The 18,599-nt window shown below is 36.6% G+C and overlaps 1 protein-coding gene across 5 annotated transcripts in view; it reads right to left on the reverse strand.

The window, feature by feature from the left end:
• Nucleotides 1-18,599, reverse strand: part of ATF2 (activating transcription factor 2) — a 48,391-nt gene that overhangs the window by 18,883 nt on the left and 10,909 nt on the right. For 4 of the 5 annotated variants that reach the window (XM_063162174.1, XM_063162175.1, XM_063162176.1 and 1 more), the window contains 6 exons: nt 18,051-18,147; nt 16,265-16,383; nt 14,307-14,435; nt 9,466-9,644; nt 9,034-9,148; nt 8,769-8,855 (listed from right to left, as the gene is read on the reverse strand). In XM_063162174.1, the coding sequence (XP_063018244.1) occupies nt 8,769-8,855; nt 9,034-9,148; nt 9,466-9,644; nt 14,307-14,435; nt 16,265-16,383; nt 18,051-18,147 (726 nt within the window). The remainder of the gene's footprint in view (nt 1-8,768; nt 8,856-9,033; nt 9,149-9,465; nt 9,645-14,306; nt 14,436-16,264; nt 16,384-18,050; nt 18,148-18,599) is intronic. The other variant, XM_063162178.1, reaches the window with a different exon arrangement.

Consider the following 18,599-nt stretch of genomic DNA (forward strand, 5'->3'; position numbering starts at 1 on the left):
AACCAAATTTACTGCAGTTTCCAGCACTCAAATTTAACAACAAAAATTTAGGATAGCTGCAAGCATTAGATCAGGATAATAAAAAAATTAAGATAATATGTCCATAACTTTTAGTATATTTACAGCACTCTGAAAGCCCTTAGATAGTTAACACTTTAATTAAACTCAAGAATTGACTTGTACCTTCCTAATTCTCCTTGGAAAAACAAGCTAACAAAAACATTTCAGTCCCTGTCTCCAGCAGGTCTAAGTATTTTCTAAATGTCTAACTAAAATTACTAAAACCAAACTCTATGATCTAACTGCAAAGTTGATGGCTGATTCTTCTCTCTCTTTAAGTAATCCTGGTGTCTAAATTGTAAAATCTACACAACCACTACCAGGACTACTAGGGAAACATATCACATCCAAGTCAGTTTTAAAAATAATGGTTTTCTAAAGAAACTAGCAAGTATTTAATACCAATACGACAATAACTTTTCTGTATGTTACTAAGATAAGATTTTTTGCAGTGTATTTTCATTTATGACTTGAATAACTTTAGAAGTATCTCTTTTATCATAACTTGCTGTTAGGCAAGATGTGACAAATTTTCATCAGTCCTAATCAAGAGAGCAGTGAAAGTACAAATCAGTTAAAGGGTACACTCTCTTCTACTTCAAGCTGTCATACTAGGAGAGATTTCAAAGTTACCATCTCAAAAATGACATGTATTGGGTTTGCATTGGTAACTGATGAGTTTGCACTGGGATGTGCAAACAAAGTTGGACTTTACTTACTGTAATGCCAACATTTAAACATTATATCCTGTAAATTCATAAATAAACAAACTCCTTTTGAGGATTAGATTGTTAAATGTAATGTACTATGAAAACAGGAATGGGAAATAATTAGATTTGATTTCAAATTACAAAGTTTGAAAGTTGAAATTAAAGTAGTTAGGAATCAATAATCCACAAATGCAGACACATTGTGAAAATCTGAATAAAATTTACAGATTTTCACAAGGAGATTTCCAGCTTGTGTGTTTAATAAGTTTCATATTTTAAAAGGTAATGCTGGAGTAAAATACTACATGGGTGTTGTGCTTCTTATGACAGTTAACCCAAATTCAACGAGAATCTCATTTTTAACAATCAAGAATACAGATACATATATTAGAATAAATGTATATAAGCATTTTTACGTGGAAAAACTTGATGACAACCGAGGGTTTTTGCTATTATTTGGTTATAGGTGAACTAACCAGATAGGTTAATAGCTTTTAAAATCTTTATTAGCAAGGTTTTATCATTCATGTATATCCTTGAAAATAAATCCTCACCACATCTGTCAAAATTTGGTAGGACTGGATCATTCCATCAAGAGCTCACAGAAACAAGATAATATACTCCAGAAACAATTTGTGAAAAACTCAGATCCATATTTCATATCTGCCACAAAAGCTCATCAGAGTAATAACCCTCCTTCTCCTGGGTGTTATCCTACCATCTGCTCCTCTATTACTTATCTTTATTTTGCAACTAATTAACAGCATAATCTTCTAAATTCAGCAAGTTAATTATCATTATTGTGGTCTTTGCAGCATCATCAGTCCTTATGAAGTCTTGTCTCTCCACCCCCAGAGAACATATGAAAATGAAGTAGGTTGTGAGAGGGTCTGTTTCTTTAGAGTAGGCTCATTAGGTGTTTGCTGATTAGCTCGGCATGCAGAGAGACAGGTCAGAAGAATTCTGCTGAACACAAGGTCCCATGCCGGGCTCCAGCAAGTTAATGTGGGTTTCTGAACATTTGCCAAGCTGCCCTCTGTCACTTCTCAGTAGAAACCTCCTGCAAAAAGTCTACTGGTTGCCTACTGAGTGCAAGGTATTTTTTATATTGTAACAAAAAGTTTTGCATGGGAAGGAGGAGACAAAGGGAAACATTCCATATTAAAGCCATTTTGAAATTCTTCAGAAACTTCTGCAATCCACGCTGAACAGACTGAATGCTAAGTTTGCAACCACAAGCTGCACACTCAAAAAGGATGTTTTACAGCTGCAACTTGAGGCTCATGTTCCATACACAGAAAACATACAATTACAGATCTTCTCATAAGAATGTCAGAAGCAATTCTACAGTTATTTAAAATCATGCATCCTTATCTTAGTGAGGAAGTTTTTTGGGAGTTTTAAGTTTTTTGGCTTTTTTTAAAGACAGTTATTGCATCTACTTCTAAGCCTAAAAATACCACAAAATTGACATACATATGATTTTACTTAAGTAAGTGAAAGTTAGTTTCCTTAGCACACTGACAAACATGGAATCATGTCAGAAAAACTGACAATTTATATTAAGTGTGCCACAGAAATCTAAAACTCATTTTTACTCCTACTGAATGTCATTCTTAGTATAAGATGTAAGAATATTTTCAAAATAGTAGCAGTAAAAGACAAGGCTGTGTCTGAATAAAATCTCTAGTCATTTTGTACTTCAGTTCTACAAGCAGGAGAGAAAAAGGATCCAAGAATGTTCAAAACGATAGTAACAGTGCCTTTCACAGCTGTGAATGGACCAGCTCTGTTCACTACAATAAATTCAATACTTAGGCAACAAAATTAAAATGCAATCTGATTTCATGCAATTCTTTCACAGCACTGGAACACATTAAGCACTGTATATGTTTCTGTAGTGAAAGAGACCCTAATACTGTACTTAATGCACTCCTTCACTTAAGGTCAACTGTTTCAGCTGAGAGCCTCTTGCAAGAATGTCACCAGTCATAAGGATTTGGCTCACTGCACATACAATTTTTAATTTTTTGTCTGTCATCACTTTTATGCATTCCTTTTTTTAATTACTAATTTTTTTCTTCCCAGTTATTAGTCCTTGTAGTTGGTATACATTTTTCTATCTGCTATTTCACTTAGTGAACCTGTTCCCACATACCACTGCTCCTCTATGGAATTCGTACAATCATTTAAAGTCAGGCAACTTGACCAGTAAGCAGAGAAAAGAGCATTTCAGCAAAGAATGAACAGAGTTCGAGAGGTGACATCTCAGCAACTTGCTTCGCATCAATAACCAAAACTGCCACGCTGAAGGAGTTTGACACTTCAGACTGAAAACTTTATGAACATAGAAATAAATACACAGTTTTGATTATTATGCATTAAACTTGGACATCCCTAATAAAAAAATCCTTTCAAATGCTGTAAGAGAGACTATTTGCAAAAATAAAAGTCTCCAAAAGTTGTCCATTGTGGGAAAAACTTCTCAGCAAGTGCTTCAGTTCCTTTAGCCTTAAAGGGTTGTACAACTTCTAGGACAGCTAAAGAAAAATTTTAACTATGCTGTAAGAAGGCATCCAATGTCCACTACCAAAGACATCTCCTGCCAGTTATTTTAAGTTTTAGATTTTGGAAATTAAAATATCAATTTTGTTTGTTTACTAAAGTTCATTCATGAAATTATAAAGAAGAAATACACTTCTTGGTACAATTTGCCAACTCGTAACGGAACAACAGGTATTCATCAAAATAAAAATTTGTTCTTCTCATGTTAATTCAAATACAAAACTGAAGTTATCTAAATTCATATTTAAATTTCAGATCATTAGGAAAGAAGCACTGCATTCTCTAATTTGACTTTTATCAATCTCACGTTCACTCAAAAAAAGTCTATACAACAGTAGCCTTTAGTAAGCAAGTAAGAGTGAAATGAATGAGGAATGTAATCAGAGCACAAAGTTATTTTCTTACTATAAACTTCTAAAATGTGTTAGCTCCTTGACATATGCAGAAATAGCCTCTGCAAAGAAAGGCACAGAGCACAAAAGAAAGTGGTTTGTGGCAGGTATTTCATCGGAAACAGAGCTGTACCTTCTACACAGGACAGCTCCAGATCTGGTAACAATGCAACAATGTGGTGCTATTTCACATTAAATTTACTACAACCAGTTTTATCAGGAATTTTACTCAACTTCTGAAGTTATTAGATCTATGTCAACTTAGAAAACCTTGAAATAGCATTGTGGTGTGATAGCAGAAAATGCAGAACACCATAATAGCAAATATGATCCTTCAATACAGGAGAGGTTCAAACAACTACTGCCAACACTGCATATGATAAAACCCTTTGGAGATATAAATAAACCATGTTAACTTTCCAAACTCTGCATCCCATACAGTACAATGCTTACTTAAATACCCAAGGAAGCTAGGGCAGTTAGTTAGGAATCTATTCCTGCATGTTTTTTTGTATTTGCTACATATTCTACTCTTACATTTTATAACGCAATACAAAAATTCCATGAGATTACAAGGTCCGTCTATAAAGAACAACAAAAAGTTTCCTGAAATAATAAGTAAGAAGTAAAGCAGCAGTCAAAACAATTCCAAATACCTACACTCCTGGGAATGCTGTGAAAGGAACATCACAGCTTCAACCCTTCATCTGGCTTTTTGTTCAAAATACACTGCTGACAGACTTCATAGGTTCATAAAATTGTTTAGGCTATAAAAGACCTTTAAGATTAAGTCTGACCATTAAGCCAGAACTGCCAAGTCCACCACTAAACCATGGCCCTAAGTGTCACATCTCCATGTCATTTAAACACCTCCAGGGATGGTGACTTCACCACTTCCCTGGGGTCCCTGTTTAATACTTGACAACCCTTTCAGAGAATAAATTTTTCCTAAAAGTCCAATCTATACCTTCCTTGGTGCAACTTGAGGCAGTTTTCTCTCATTCTGTCAGTTGCTGTTTAGAAGAGGCCGAGTCCCACCTGGCTACACCCTCCTTTCAGGTAGCTGTACAGAGCATGGAGATCCCCCTTGAGCTTCCTTTTCTCCTGGCTAAACAGCTCCAGCCCCCTCAGTCACTCTTCAAAGGGCTTTCTCTCTCGACCCTTCACCTGCTCCCCTGCTCTTCTCTGGACATGCTCCAGCACCTCAATGTCTGCCTTGCAGTGACGGGCCCAGAAGTGAACACAGAACTCGAGGTGTGTCTGCACCACTGCTGAGTATAGGGGAACAGTCCCTGCCCTGGTGCTGCTTGTCACACTATTGCTGATTCTGGTACAAGCCAGGATGCCACTGGCTTTCTTGGCCACCTGGCCACTGCTGGTTCATGTCAAGTTGGCTGCTGACTAGCACACCCAGGTCCTGTCCCAACAAGCAGCTTTCCAGCCACCCTGTCCACAGCCCGTGGCACTGCCTGGGGTTGCTGTGATCCAAGAGCAAGACTTGGCACTTTGCCATGCAGAACCTCATACAAATGGCCTCAGCCCACTGATTCAGCCTGTCCAGATCCCTCTGCAGAGCTTTCCTACCTTTCTGCACACCAACACTTTTGCCCAGCTTGGTGCCATCTGCAAACTGACTGAGGGAGCACCCGTTCCCCTGTCCTGACCAGTGATAATGATACTACACAGAACTGGCCCCAACACTGAGCCCTGGGGAACACTGCTTGTAACTGGCCACCAACTGGATTTAACTCCATTGACCACCACTTTTTGGACTCAGCCATCCAGCCAGTTCTTTTACCCAGCAGACTGTATCTGTCTAAGCCACGAGCAGTTTCCCCAGGAGAATGCTGGGGCAAACAGTGTCAAAGCCTTTAGTAAAGTCCACGTAGACAACACTGACAGCCTGTCACAGATCCTGCCTGTTCCGTGTGTGCTATGATGATCAAGATCATCTGCTCCATGACATTCCTCAGCGCAGAGGTCAAGCTGAGAGGCCTGCAGTTCCCTGGATCCTCCTTCCAGCCCCTCCTGAACATAAGCATCACATTTACCAACCTCCAGTCACAGCTAGCCAGGGCTGCTGGTAAACGATGTAAAGCAGCTTTACTGAGCTTCTTCCCTAGCTCCCTCCATACCCTAGGGATCCCATTCAGTCCCATAACCTTCTGTGTGTCTTAGGGCTCTAGCAGGTTGGATTAGAGAGGCTTTGCTCTCCTCCACATGGCTGTCTTCCAGCTCAAGGTGCTGGGTACCCAGAGAGGAACTAGTCTTACTACTAAAGACTGAAGCAAAAAAAACCCAAAAACATGAAGTACTTCTGCTTTTTCCTCATTTTTGCCTCTATGCTTCCCCCCATATCCAATAAAAGATGGAGATTTTCCTTGGGGTCCTTGTGTTGCTGATGTACTTAGAGAAATATATTTAGTTATCTTTTACAGAGTAACCAGATTAAGTTTTAGCTGGGCTTTGGCCCTGCATAACTTCACAACATCCACCTAGTCCTGAGCTGCAGGTCCCTCATCCCACAGGTCACACACTTCCCTTTTTCTCCTGTGCTCCAGCCAAGGCGCTCTGTTCAGCCAGGCCAATCCTCACTGCTGGCTCATCTTTCAGCACATGGCAACAGCTGCTCCTGCACCTTTAAGATTTACTTCTTAAAACATGTCCTGGACTCCTCTGCCCTTCAGAACTGCCTCCCAACAAGAAGGAGAAATGTGGCTGTAATAGGCAAAAGGACACGGGGCATGTTCCCAGAGTTCAGCTAACTTAACCATACCAATCAATCCACAAATTGCAGTATACCATTAATACATGAAGCATACACTGTTGATTTATTAAATTTCAGTGTATTAGCTTATTTTTCAACATTAAATGTGAACTATTAAGGAAATGAAAAGTGAGCTGTAAAACTAAATATTGTCTTCTCTTGGCTTAACCAGGAACACAAGTGAAAAATAAACCTGCTCTGCAAGCTTCACAGAATTTAGTATGCAGCAAGCAAAATTATTTTTAAGAGAGACATGAAAAAAAGGGTTTGATATCACAAAGATTTGAATTAAAAAATTAAATTGAACTTTGCAGTTAATAAACCATCACGTATCTGCCAACAATGCATCCCATGGCACAGTGAATTACTCTTACTCTTGGAGGCTTTTCTACATAAACATTAAGTTTCTCATTAAATTGCTTTTACTTTCAGGGGGATAAGAAATTAGATTTTTTATTTTTGTGAATAGGCACTATATAAAAGTAAATGAGCATAAGAAATATACATAATTCTGATATTCTTGAATTCTGCTCATGCTTGATGTCAAGAAACAAGGAAAGGAAATACTGCAAATACCCTTTTTACAGTCTCACTTAAAAAAAAGATAAGCAATCATGAAGTGCATATATTAGCTAAATTGTAACGAGAAGGCTAATGAGACTGTTAAATTTTAAGTCTAATGATCTTTGTTTTCCTTTGCATTTGAGTGATTGCTTCTTCCAATGTGAGATCAAAGTCTTCACCACACACATGTATTTCCTCTCTGCCTTTAAATCACTCTAAGAGAAAATCACTCAGCAGTACACTAAAAACCTAATTTCTAGCCCATCTAAAAAAATTATTTGGAACCAATTCCTCCTGGATTTCAAACAGAATTCAGAGTGGAGTCTTCTGATTCTAAAACATGTTCAATTTCAGAGAAAACAGTTCTTGCTTTCACTTGTTTTACATTCTTCTCTCCTGGATTTAAGGTAAATTAATTTTGTAAGAGCTGGTTACATTTAAGTATTTTCTGAGGTATTGGAAGATTCCTTTTCCCATTCCCAGGGAGACAAGGATGCACAAAAACAGACCTCCTTCCCTTATGTCCTCCTCTACACTATTTCAGAAGTCATTGTGCTCAGCAGAGCAGGGAAATGAAGGAAGATCTGAGAGCATCAGGCAGAGTCAGTGCACCTCTCCACAGCACTTTCAGTATTTGGTGAACGTGGTCTAGGTGTGCTCACTCTATGGGAATCCCTTTACTCCAGAAAAACCAGACTCACTGTTTCTCATACTGTGGCTTGAGAAGGGAAAATGGGTAAGGAAAGAAAGCCCACAGGTTTAGATCAAGAGAAATGAGATATCTAAAAATGTTAAGGGCATCCTCCCACTTACCAATATCAACGCAGAAAAATATATTTTATCTAGCAGGTGTTCCTGATTCTCTTTTAGTACAAAGCAAGAGCTGAAGAAAGAGGAACACTATTTCACAGGATAGATACTGTTCATGGAGGCATTGTGTAAATATATAAATGGGTTAGTTATTGTTTAATAATAGATCTTCTATTGCTTTAGAACAGTTGGAACAAACAAGACAGAAAAAAAGAAGCGACCGCCTAATGCTGTATAAAATATTTCAATAAATTGATAAATTCAACTACCATCTTAAATGGTTACTAATATTCAGTAAAAATAACTACCCCCCCAATCAAACAAAAACCAAACCGATCTTTTGTTTTAGACATTTTCCAAATAATTCTCAACTCCCCCCAGAAACACCCAACACAACATAAACAACCTCCACACAGAATAATTTGTTAACTACATGAGTACTACATATTTAATTGCAAAACTCTTACCAAATGGATTATATTCAGTTGGGAGTCTGAAAACATTTAAAAACCCTTATTTTTCTTAGTTTAAGAAATATCCTTTTAGGCAGAAACATTCTGCTTCTCTGAAAGAAATGTTCACATGCTACTAATCTTGTCTATCTCCCAGCTAGCATTTCTGATCCTCTGATACAAGAAGTAAGAAGGAGTTTAGTTAGAAAGCTTATTTAAAAGAATGACTAAAAATAAAATAAAAATGGCCATTAAGAACAGAACTAACATAGGCTGGAATTGGAAAGAACTGTAAAATAAATGCAGCTGTTATTTTTCTGGTTTTATTAAATTTGTATTTGCAGAATTTAGACTAATAAAAGAAAGCTAAAGCTGTTTTAAAAAGCAATAGAATGTAATTAATTTCTCAAGTTATTCTTCTTGAGGAATAATGGAGTTTTTCACTTACCAATTTAGCCTCAGACTGCACTGGCTGTGGGGAGGAAGGCCCTGGGATTCCTGGGATACTAGGCACCATGGTGACAGGTCTAACAAGCTGACCAGATAAAGTATAAAAATGAAGAAAACCTGAGTATGTTATCATAATAGAGAGCATTTGACAGCACTACCCTCTGAAGCCAAAACAGCTATCAAGGTGCTTAAAACTAAGTTCTATGCTGCACTTATGCAAATCTGCTCCACTTTCAAATTAATATAGCATCATGCTTACTTACTGGAACTGCAGCAGGGACATGCACATTAGAATTTGTGATAGATGCAGGAATAGCAACAGGCATGGTTTGTCCATTAGGAAGATGTAACAGCAGAGGAAAAGGACCTGGAACTGGACTGAAAAAGGAATGAACTATATAAAAGAAAACTTATCCAGAGAAGAGAACAAGTTTACACATTATTTTAAATTGGTTTGTTTCTTTATAGGTGTAATGTATAATTTATTTGGAGATCAAAAATATGAACTTAGTGATGTGGAGAACATGGCATTATATCTCACATGTAGTGAAAGTCCAATGTTTCATGTGTAGTAAAGCACCACATTACACCAAAGCATCTCAAATTCATATATTAACTGCAGAAACAGTAACTGAAAGTAAATCAGATTTTCAAATTCTGCAAGAAAACGTTTTACTAAGATTTATGTAACTTACACTATTGGTCTGTTAGATGATGGAGCCTGGGTGATAACAGTACTAGAAGTTGGTGATGGTATTGCCTGCTGAATAATAACACTCGAGTCAGAACTCGTAAGCAGTACATTGGGAACCTGGAGCGATGCTGGACGAACTATTGTTGATGTAGGCTGTGCAGTCTGCTGCAGCGACACTTCCTGAGGAAAAACAAGGCTTCATCAGTTTGTAAAATACAATTACAGACCACTAATTCCAACTGTTAAATGAATGCAGTTTGATGGAACAAATCAGAATTTCTGTAACATTATGCAAATAGAATCAGTTATACAATTAAAAACATTCAAAAAAACTCCCTGTGGATGAATCATTTAAACCACCAAAGTAAAATTGGTTTAACAACAGTGATTTTACTTTTACGACAAACCTGGCCCAATTTATTCTAAGGCTACTATTATTTCTTATTGCTTCTAATTCAGTTTTGATCAGATTTTAATTTTTTTCCCCAAGAAACCCATGGTACTACCAGCACCATCATGTTTACCCACACTCCGCATAAGGAAAATGTTTTATGATGTCCTTATGTACATTTCAGTTTCAGTCCATTGCTCTGGATTTAAACAAGAGAAACATGACATTTATGGTTCAGTAAAAACAATAACAACAAAAACATTTTTGACCCTTTTTCTGTAGCTCTCTAACTAGAGTGATTAAGAGTACTTGGAATGTTATATTCAGAGCTCTGCAAAATACATGCATGTCCTGTATATTTAATCATAGCAAATAAACTTTCTTAAGTGCAAATAAAGAGTAGACAGAAATCCCTATAGCTCTTAGCTTAGCAACCAGGTAAAGCACATTATCAACTGAATGCTGTACTTTATTTGCTGTTTCTGAAAACCCAGAAAGGCCTTACTGTAACCTATGCCTTCCTTCTCAGGAAACTCAATATTGCCTGACTTCAATTTACCTTCAGACAGACTTTTTGGCAAGTTATTTTTTTGACAATGCTTACCGCAATCAATGATACATAAAATCATATTTTTAAGACCAGCAAACTTTAGTTGCTCTGCTGGTAAACAGTAATTCAAAGAGAAATCTCTATACCTGTGTCACACAGACTGCACTGATTATTATTTTCTTTGAATGAAGCTTGAGTTTTGAAAATTTATCCACAAAGCTTTAAGTAGTAAACTCTGAGTTGTCTAAGCAGATTGCTTGTCTTTGTATATATTAATGCACAAATGTGTGGGAACCTCTGAGCAATTCTTAGAACTGTAAGCTTGCTGGCAAACTGTGGGCTTTACAAAAGAAAAGATTTTAGATGATGAAATTTTCTGCCTCCAAAAGCTCAGAGGCTAGATTTGTCATCAGGGTTCACTAGTTCATTCATGCTTTTTCCCAAGGGACCTAAAAGACTATTCACAGTCAATGAAAGTTTTTGGAGAATAACAGTGAGCTGTGCTGAGGAAAGTGAAATTGTTTTAGTATCAATCTGGGGTATAATATTTGACAGTTCTTAGCACTACAGATGAGCATTCAGTAATAAGAAGACAACTAGCACAGAATTCTGGAAACAGAAAAAAAGCCCAATCACATTGTTAGTACAGGATTAAACACTTCTTTGCAAGCAAGGAACTTGGTATAACATCTTACAGATCTTATTCAGGAGTCACAGGGAGAATATAAATGAGACTGAACTGCTTGACTGTGGGAAATTCAGAGCTCAGAACCAGCTGAATCTGTATGCTAGCATGAACAAGCTGCACAATCCAAGCAATATCATGGTGGTTCTCACATGTGAACAAAGACTACAAGACCATACGTACACTTGATAAAGAATGGACCCTTGGAAGGACTTTCACAGAATCACAGATTGTTTGGAGCTGTAAGTGACCTTTAGAAACCACTCCACTCCATCCCTTCTGCCATGGCTAGGAACATTTTTCATGAGATCAGGTGCCTCAGAGTCCCAGTCAGCCTGACTCCGAGCACTTTCTGAACCCAGCCTAGAAGTTGCTGGTGTGTCAGTAACACCTCCTGCCTCTGGGCAAGCAGCTGGGATTGCCTCCCAACTGCTGCTGAAAGCAGGTAACTACATGAAGTGAGACAGTAAGGGAGGGCATTCTGTCAACACTTCTTTGCTGTTCATACAGAAGGTTAATTAATGCACGTTCTAATAAATACTAATTGTAAAACTTGACCTTTCCCTGGCTTGAACACCTATCAGGAAAGGGACAATCTGAAATTTTTAGACACAATGTTCTGTGGAAACCAGATTTCAGCAATAGTCAAAAGATTAATGTCCAAAATTCTGAAATAAATCTGTAAAATTCTGAAAATGGAAACCTCACATACATTTGTTTCTGTGTTATTAAAATGGCAGTTATGCTTTGTTTACAAGATCAGAAACTATCTTCAGCCATTAAAATTTTTTCACCCTCCTCTTTACACTAACTTGCTCTTTGCTACATTGAAAAATGCATGCAGGAGCCTGTTACTGCAACTACATGGCAAAAACATAAGCTGCAGATTTGAGAAGTATTGCTTTAGAGTAAACTCTTATAAGCATATAAAAACAAAACCATATATCCAATAGTCTGATGAGAGATTCTAATTGATCACTAATGCATTGCACTAATGAAGTATAAATTTTGTCTGGAATAATATACATTGTAAATATATTCCCCCAAAGAACAAGAAAAACAGTGTTGAATTTGCAGTCATAAGATTAAATGAAAGTGACCTTAACTTTACCTACCTTTCCTTACAGGACAGAAGTCTAAGCCCACCCAAAGGTACTAGACTTACTAAAAGGACTTCTCCAACTCTTGTAATTCCTATTCTTGAAACTAAAACCCACTGAATGGGAAATTACAGAACAGGATAGTTACTTTAAATGTTCTCAGATGCGCATATTTGCAAGTATCCCCTAATCAAAATCAAATTTCATGCAATAACTTTCCAATACTATCAAAAATACATAGAATTCTTTATAAAGAAATGTAGATGGCAAGAACTAATACTGTATTTGATTATTACTGTAAGAAAGCAACTGGTTTTAAAGTAATTAAATTATGCAGTTAGCTACCTGGCAACAACTAAGCAAATTTTAAAACTCTGTTGATGGTTTCCCTTTTAAAGTCCTGTCAATAAACAACTACAGTGTTTGAAAGCTCTTATTACTTCAAGGCTTAAAGACTTTATACACTTCTAATGATATCTTGGCCTATTCAAAGCAAAGTACCAGCTCTTACTGAGCCTAACAGAACTCATGGAACTCTTACAAAGCTAGGAAAATAATTAAGCATACTTTTTTTGAGAGTCTCCAAGGAATTATTTTGACATCTACAAGGACAATTAGAACTGCCTTGCACAAACATAAATAGGCTGTAATCATTTAAGACTACTAAAATATATGCAGCCAACAAAATGGTTACAGTTAAAACCATCTATGTCCTGAAAAGATCCCTTCTCTCCTTCAATACACCTGCACAAGGAGAACACAAAAATCTAACTAAACAGCACTCTGCTCACATTTCTCACTGTCTGCAGGTCACATAGAGCTGTACACTCCAAGCAGCACCCCCAGCCTTGCTCAGCTTGTGGCTACAATCAGACACGAGAACGGCACTGAGCAGCAGCACTGGCACAGGGACACCCCCAAACTGCACCATCACTGACACAAGTTCATAAATACTGCTAAGCATTGAGATAGAATTTTCACTTGTAATGATGCTAATGAGATACTGAGCCATGATTGTATGAAGGTAGTAATATTATCTTATGCCAAAGTTAGATTACTTGTAATAGGTATTTGCAGCAAAAAAATAAACTAACCTCTGAAATAAAGACTTAAGATTTGAACTGTGATTCACTTAATCCAAGCAGCTCTTTACATTTAGTCCTTTAAATGCTTTTACTATTTTTGAGACTGCATGATTGCCTTGATTAACCACGATTACTCATCCTTGCTAACTATGAAACTCAGGAAAACTTAGTAAGGACAAATCTGAATTAAAACTCTTTACAACTTCTGTCACACACTTAAGGTTGTCCTCCCAGAAGTTTCTCTGGCAGTATAAGAGTTGAAACAGAGAGGTTCAGAATGGATCCAAAGAAAAACATTCTGCCCACAGGAACAGCCTGGTACTGGAGCAGGTGGCACTGAGGCTGGGCAGCCTCTCTCTCACAGAGGGTTCAAGACCAGACTGTGCAAAGTGCTGAGTAACTCGGTCTGATCTTAGAAGTAACCCCAGCTTTGAGCAGCATGTTGGACAGGAAATCCAGCAGTCCCTTCCAGCCTGAATTACCTGGGACCTGAAAAAGTCTTGTTGATTCCTGGGAGTGAGGCACCTAAGCCCCTCATACACACACTGCCCACTGAAGATGCACGTAAGGACTGACTAGAGCTATCTCTATGCTTTATTATGGTCTGCTCCTAATGTCTGTATTTATTGAAGACTAGAAATAATTAACTCCCTAATTCTGCTTCATTTTCTGTACTTCAAGAGAGCTCCACAAGATAAAAACACTGCAAATCACATACTGAAGTCATCACTACTGATGATGATGCATAAACAACAATAAAGAGCCCTTTTAGTCTTTTCTAAGATAGCATAAATCTTAAATTTTATTTCTTTTCTGGCTTTACTGGATTGCCAGCTTTACTGGGAGCAATTACTCCAGTGAACAAAGCTAACTGAAGAATTGAACAAATTACCTATATTTCCACTGGAATGTAGCAAATGAAATCTCTCTTCCTTTCAACTACAGCGTGGCTATCCGCATATACAATAAATTTACAGATTATCAGAAAGTTGAAAAATAAATTCCAAGAAGAGAAAAATAAAGGTTCTGACCTTTTCATCATTGGTAGTAGACTCTGGATGAGGTAAAGGACTATCTTGATGAGTTGTCTCTACAACTGAAGGTTCTTCAATTTTATTTCTTATAATTGGTGTTGCAAGAGGGGACAAATCTAGAGGCATCTATGAGCAACAATGTAAAACAAAATTAGTCAATGTTTTAAAAACAAAACTGAGTGAGAAAATATAAATAACTGAAGAGAAATATCAGCCCATTACAAGACAGAGGTGCTGATGTTTGAAAGGTCTTGATGCAGATGCATTATCAGTCAAGGCTATTTTACCAGCACCTAAATGAACACCAATCTTCAGTAACACAAATGTCTTTCAACACTTATGTTAGACTAAATATTTTCTTCTTGAGAATTAAAAACATTCCTAAAGTTTTTGCATTTCCAATTGCAGCTAATAATTATTGAAAAAACAAATTTTATATTACTACACAGGTAAAATTCAGCAGGACATCTAAAATGCCTTAAAGAAATTGAGCTACAAAAGTACTTAAAACAATACTATAGATTTGAAAGCCTATATTCCTGTCTAGTCTGCTATCCAAATACTTTTGGAAGAAATTTCCCCCATAGAAGTTTTTCCAAATGCTTTTATTTTCAATTAAATTCCTAGCTTTCCTGTGCAATATATTACTAATAGACAGGGAAGACTGTAAGAAGAGGAATCCCTTCTCATATCACAAGTGACTATGAAATATTACAGAAAAAACTCAACTATCAATGCCCTAGATTTTCCACACTTTATTAAATCATCCAGAGATATGGCAGGACTGTGTTTTTCCTTGTAACACAGAGGGCAGCTTGGAAAATTAGTATCAATTCAAGAAATAGACAAAATGTTTAATATAATTTACAATAGATAGAACCTTCTCCAAGACAGTAGTGAGTTATACAGAAAATAGTCTTGCTAAGTCAAAAATCAATTTTACTATATGTCATGGTCTAGAAACAGTCAGCATACAGCAACTAAAAAAAGTAAACTTATAAATCCATTATTTGATACAGCTGTTACAAAGTAAGATTGAGGCTTGGTCAGTAATGGATAATAATCCATCCTACTCACAAGTACCTCTCAAAATCTTTACTGAAACAAAATGAAGCCACTGATTCTGCAAAACCTATAAAAATGGATATAAAACCATATTTTTAATCACTACCTATAGAAGTCAACCAGGTAATCAACTAAAGACAAAATCAGTCAAAGGGAACATTGAACAAAATTTTTTACTTGCAGAAGAATTTAAATGTTTAAGTTCCTAATCAGTTATGACTGGGAAGCATTGAAATACATAATGACAGTAACACTTAAATTATGGCAAGTTCCTCACCAAAACATGAAGTTGCTAAACAGATACAGCTCAAGTTTTTATAATATTTCAATCTGTACACTAAAAAATAAGTAGATCTTTATGTTGTAATCAACAGTTTCTGGGTAAAAGTGATTTCAACACATAATGAATATACCCATACCCAAATTACCGACACTTTGTAAAATTTAGTCAGTACTTAATTCTCATTATCATGATGACTGATTCTTACAGTAACATCAGTATTCAAAACCAATCAAAATTATCTGTGTTCACATACTATTGTTTTCATGGGTGTTTTTCCTTCTGCTAAAAACTTTGTGTAGACTCCTTTTTTGTTTATTCAGGACTTCAGGAAATTTCAATCAAAACTAGTGGTTAACTTCAACAGATATAGATTAGATACTCACATGATTAGGACAATGTGTCCCATTATCAATGCTAAATATGAAAAATTATTCAGGTAAACTAAACTTCAGAAGAGTAATCACAGATTTGTATTCTCTACATACAACACATATAAGCAGCTAACATGATTACTGGCAATACATAAATCCAAAGTTTGCTTTTTCAATGGAATTTCTGATATTAAAAAAGTGGAAGCTCTGAGGAAAAAAAAATGTTTTGAACATACTTTTTTAATGTCATCTTCAGAAGCCTTTTTAAACTCATTTTCAAAAGGACTTGCTAATTCATTGAATAAGCCCACTTCTTCACAGTTCTTCAAGAATCGAGTTGGTGTTGGTGTCTGATCTGAAAAGAAGTGTATAAAACCCCCACAATTTTATTTTTTCAATACCATTTATCAATCTACTTGTCCTAAATAATTTTCAGAATATAAACAAACAGAAAAAGGCGAGGAGGTGGCTGGGATCCCTCGGGCTGCTTTCTGCCCTGCAGGGAGGCAGCTGGCAGGCAAACTCCACCTGCTGGAGACAAGCACCCCGAGCCTGCAAAGCACCCTGCCAGCTCTAGCAGGGAACCACAGCATTTCCTTTGGGGCCACGAACCACAGGGAGCCATTCTCGAGTGCACAGCACAACACTTCAATGAGCAAGCAGACTCTATCTGCAAACAGAGTTAAGGACTACATGAAGGCTTTTAATCAGAAAACAAATGAGAGAAGCGCACAGCTCAAAGCCAGGTCGCTTCCTTTACTAATCTAACAACAGCAGTGGTTACTTCCAAGAGCACAAACTTCTAAAGGAAAGTGTGACTGTGCACAAGATTGCATTGACTCCTAAGATGCCTCTGGATCAAGCTAGAATCATAAGACTTCTGGCATCTGGGTGACTATCCCATGAAGAAGTTTCAAAAACTTTATAGAAAATTCCTGTTAGTACATAAATTTGCCTTATTTCACTGTTATTATCAGGTCAAAATTAACTATACTTGCCATGAAGTTACTTGCATTTAAAATACTGTAAAGTGGCGTGATTGCGTGGACTTATTATGCCTGGTGTCTGCAACAGTTATTACACTGGAATGTGGCTGCACAGAGACACTACCATTATTTCATTTTTAAACATCTGATTATTGGAAAGGTCCCTTTGCTTGTGGTGTAATTGACAAGGAGTACATCCAGAAATTTAAAATTTTTAACTGCTAGTTTAGGAGCAATGTTTTTTTAATCTGCTCATTGTAACACATTAGCAATGTACAAGGGAAAAAAAACTAGAAAATGTCTGAAAGTCTTTCTGAAGTTCATTTAGGCTGCTCCACCACTGAAAAAAACCCAGACTGACTGTACCTTCAGCATACGTAGCACATGCTAAGTTTGCATGCGCTATCATTCAAAAATTCTCAAATGTATAATGCAGTCAATCATCCATTGGTGATTACTTCTGATCCTGCACAAAAGCTGTAATTACTAAGGGTATAACATGAATTCAGAGGTGGGAATAAAGTATTTTGAATTTAGGCCAAAATGAAAACAAAAGATTTGATCTTTCTTTTACTATCCCATTGGAAGAATAATCACTGATTCATTCTTCTAATATCACCATGACATGTAAAAGATACTACATATTTTAAAATTTAAGAGACAAGTAATATCAATGAAAAATTAGAACTGAAATACAGTTTAATTTAGTTACAGGTCCTCTTAGGAGTAGTCTTTACTAGCATGTTTTTAATAAATGCTTATATAATTAAATCAATTATATAAGTATTGATAATTTTAAAATATTTGGATTATATATCAGATACGAATAAAAGTAACTTATGGAGAATACTGGCTTCAAATTCTGACATGCATTATGTAAGAAAACACTGCCTAAGCACACACTGCAGATAAGTTTAGTGCAGAAAATGGATCACATTCTCTAAACATGAATCTATGCATTATGCACAGAAAATGCATAAAGCACATGCCCATTCCAGCAGAAAAGTGACCAAACCTAATACAAGTGTATGCTTACCAGCCACAATGACACTGTCATTCCGAGCCGGCCCAAATTTCAGTGTCATCTCATGTTTGTGTTTATGGACAGCCAAATGATCCTCATTGGTAAAACGCTGCAGCAGGAAGTTTTAAGAAACAGTTGTAATTGGGAGTGTGAACACAACAAATGCCATTCCACAGAAAGCAACTTTTACAACATGTTAAACTACCATTACTATGTTAAAATACAAACCTCTATCTTGTTCCTTGGCCAAGTACCGAGCAGAAATATTATAAAACTCAAATTATGTTCGTAATAACTAAATATACCAGGGAAATTGCAGTATAAGTACTTGCATTAATCAAAAGTCCAAGATAACATTTCAGAGTGCTGCAGCCTCCATCAACCATCAGCAAACAGCCATTTGCTGTATTAATGGATCTTGACAACGTCTAGTAATTGATCACCACTACTTGATTACTGCATTGTGTGTATTACATTAATGAGAATTGATCTGTAATCACAAACTTCACTGCATTTAATAGTGTAAAGATAAAATAAAATTAAATACTATAGCTCCTGCCC

The sequence above is a fragment of the Melospiza melodia genome, chromosome 8 (assembly GCF_035770615.1).
Source record: "Melospiza melodia melodia isolate bMelMel2 chromosome 8, bMelMel2.pri, whole genome shotgun sequence".
NCBI lineage: Eukaryota > Metazoa > Chordata > Aves > Passeriformes > Passerellidae > Melospiza > Melospiza melodia.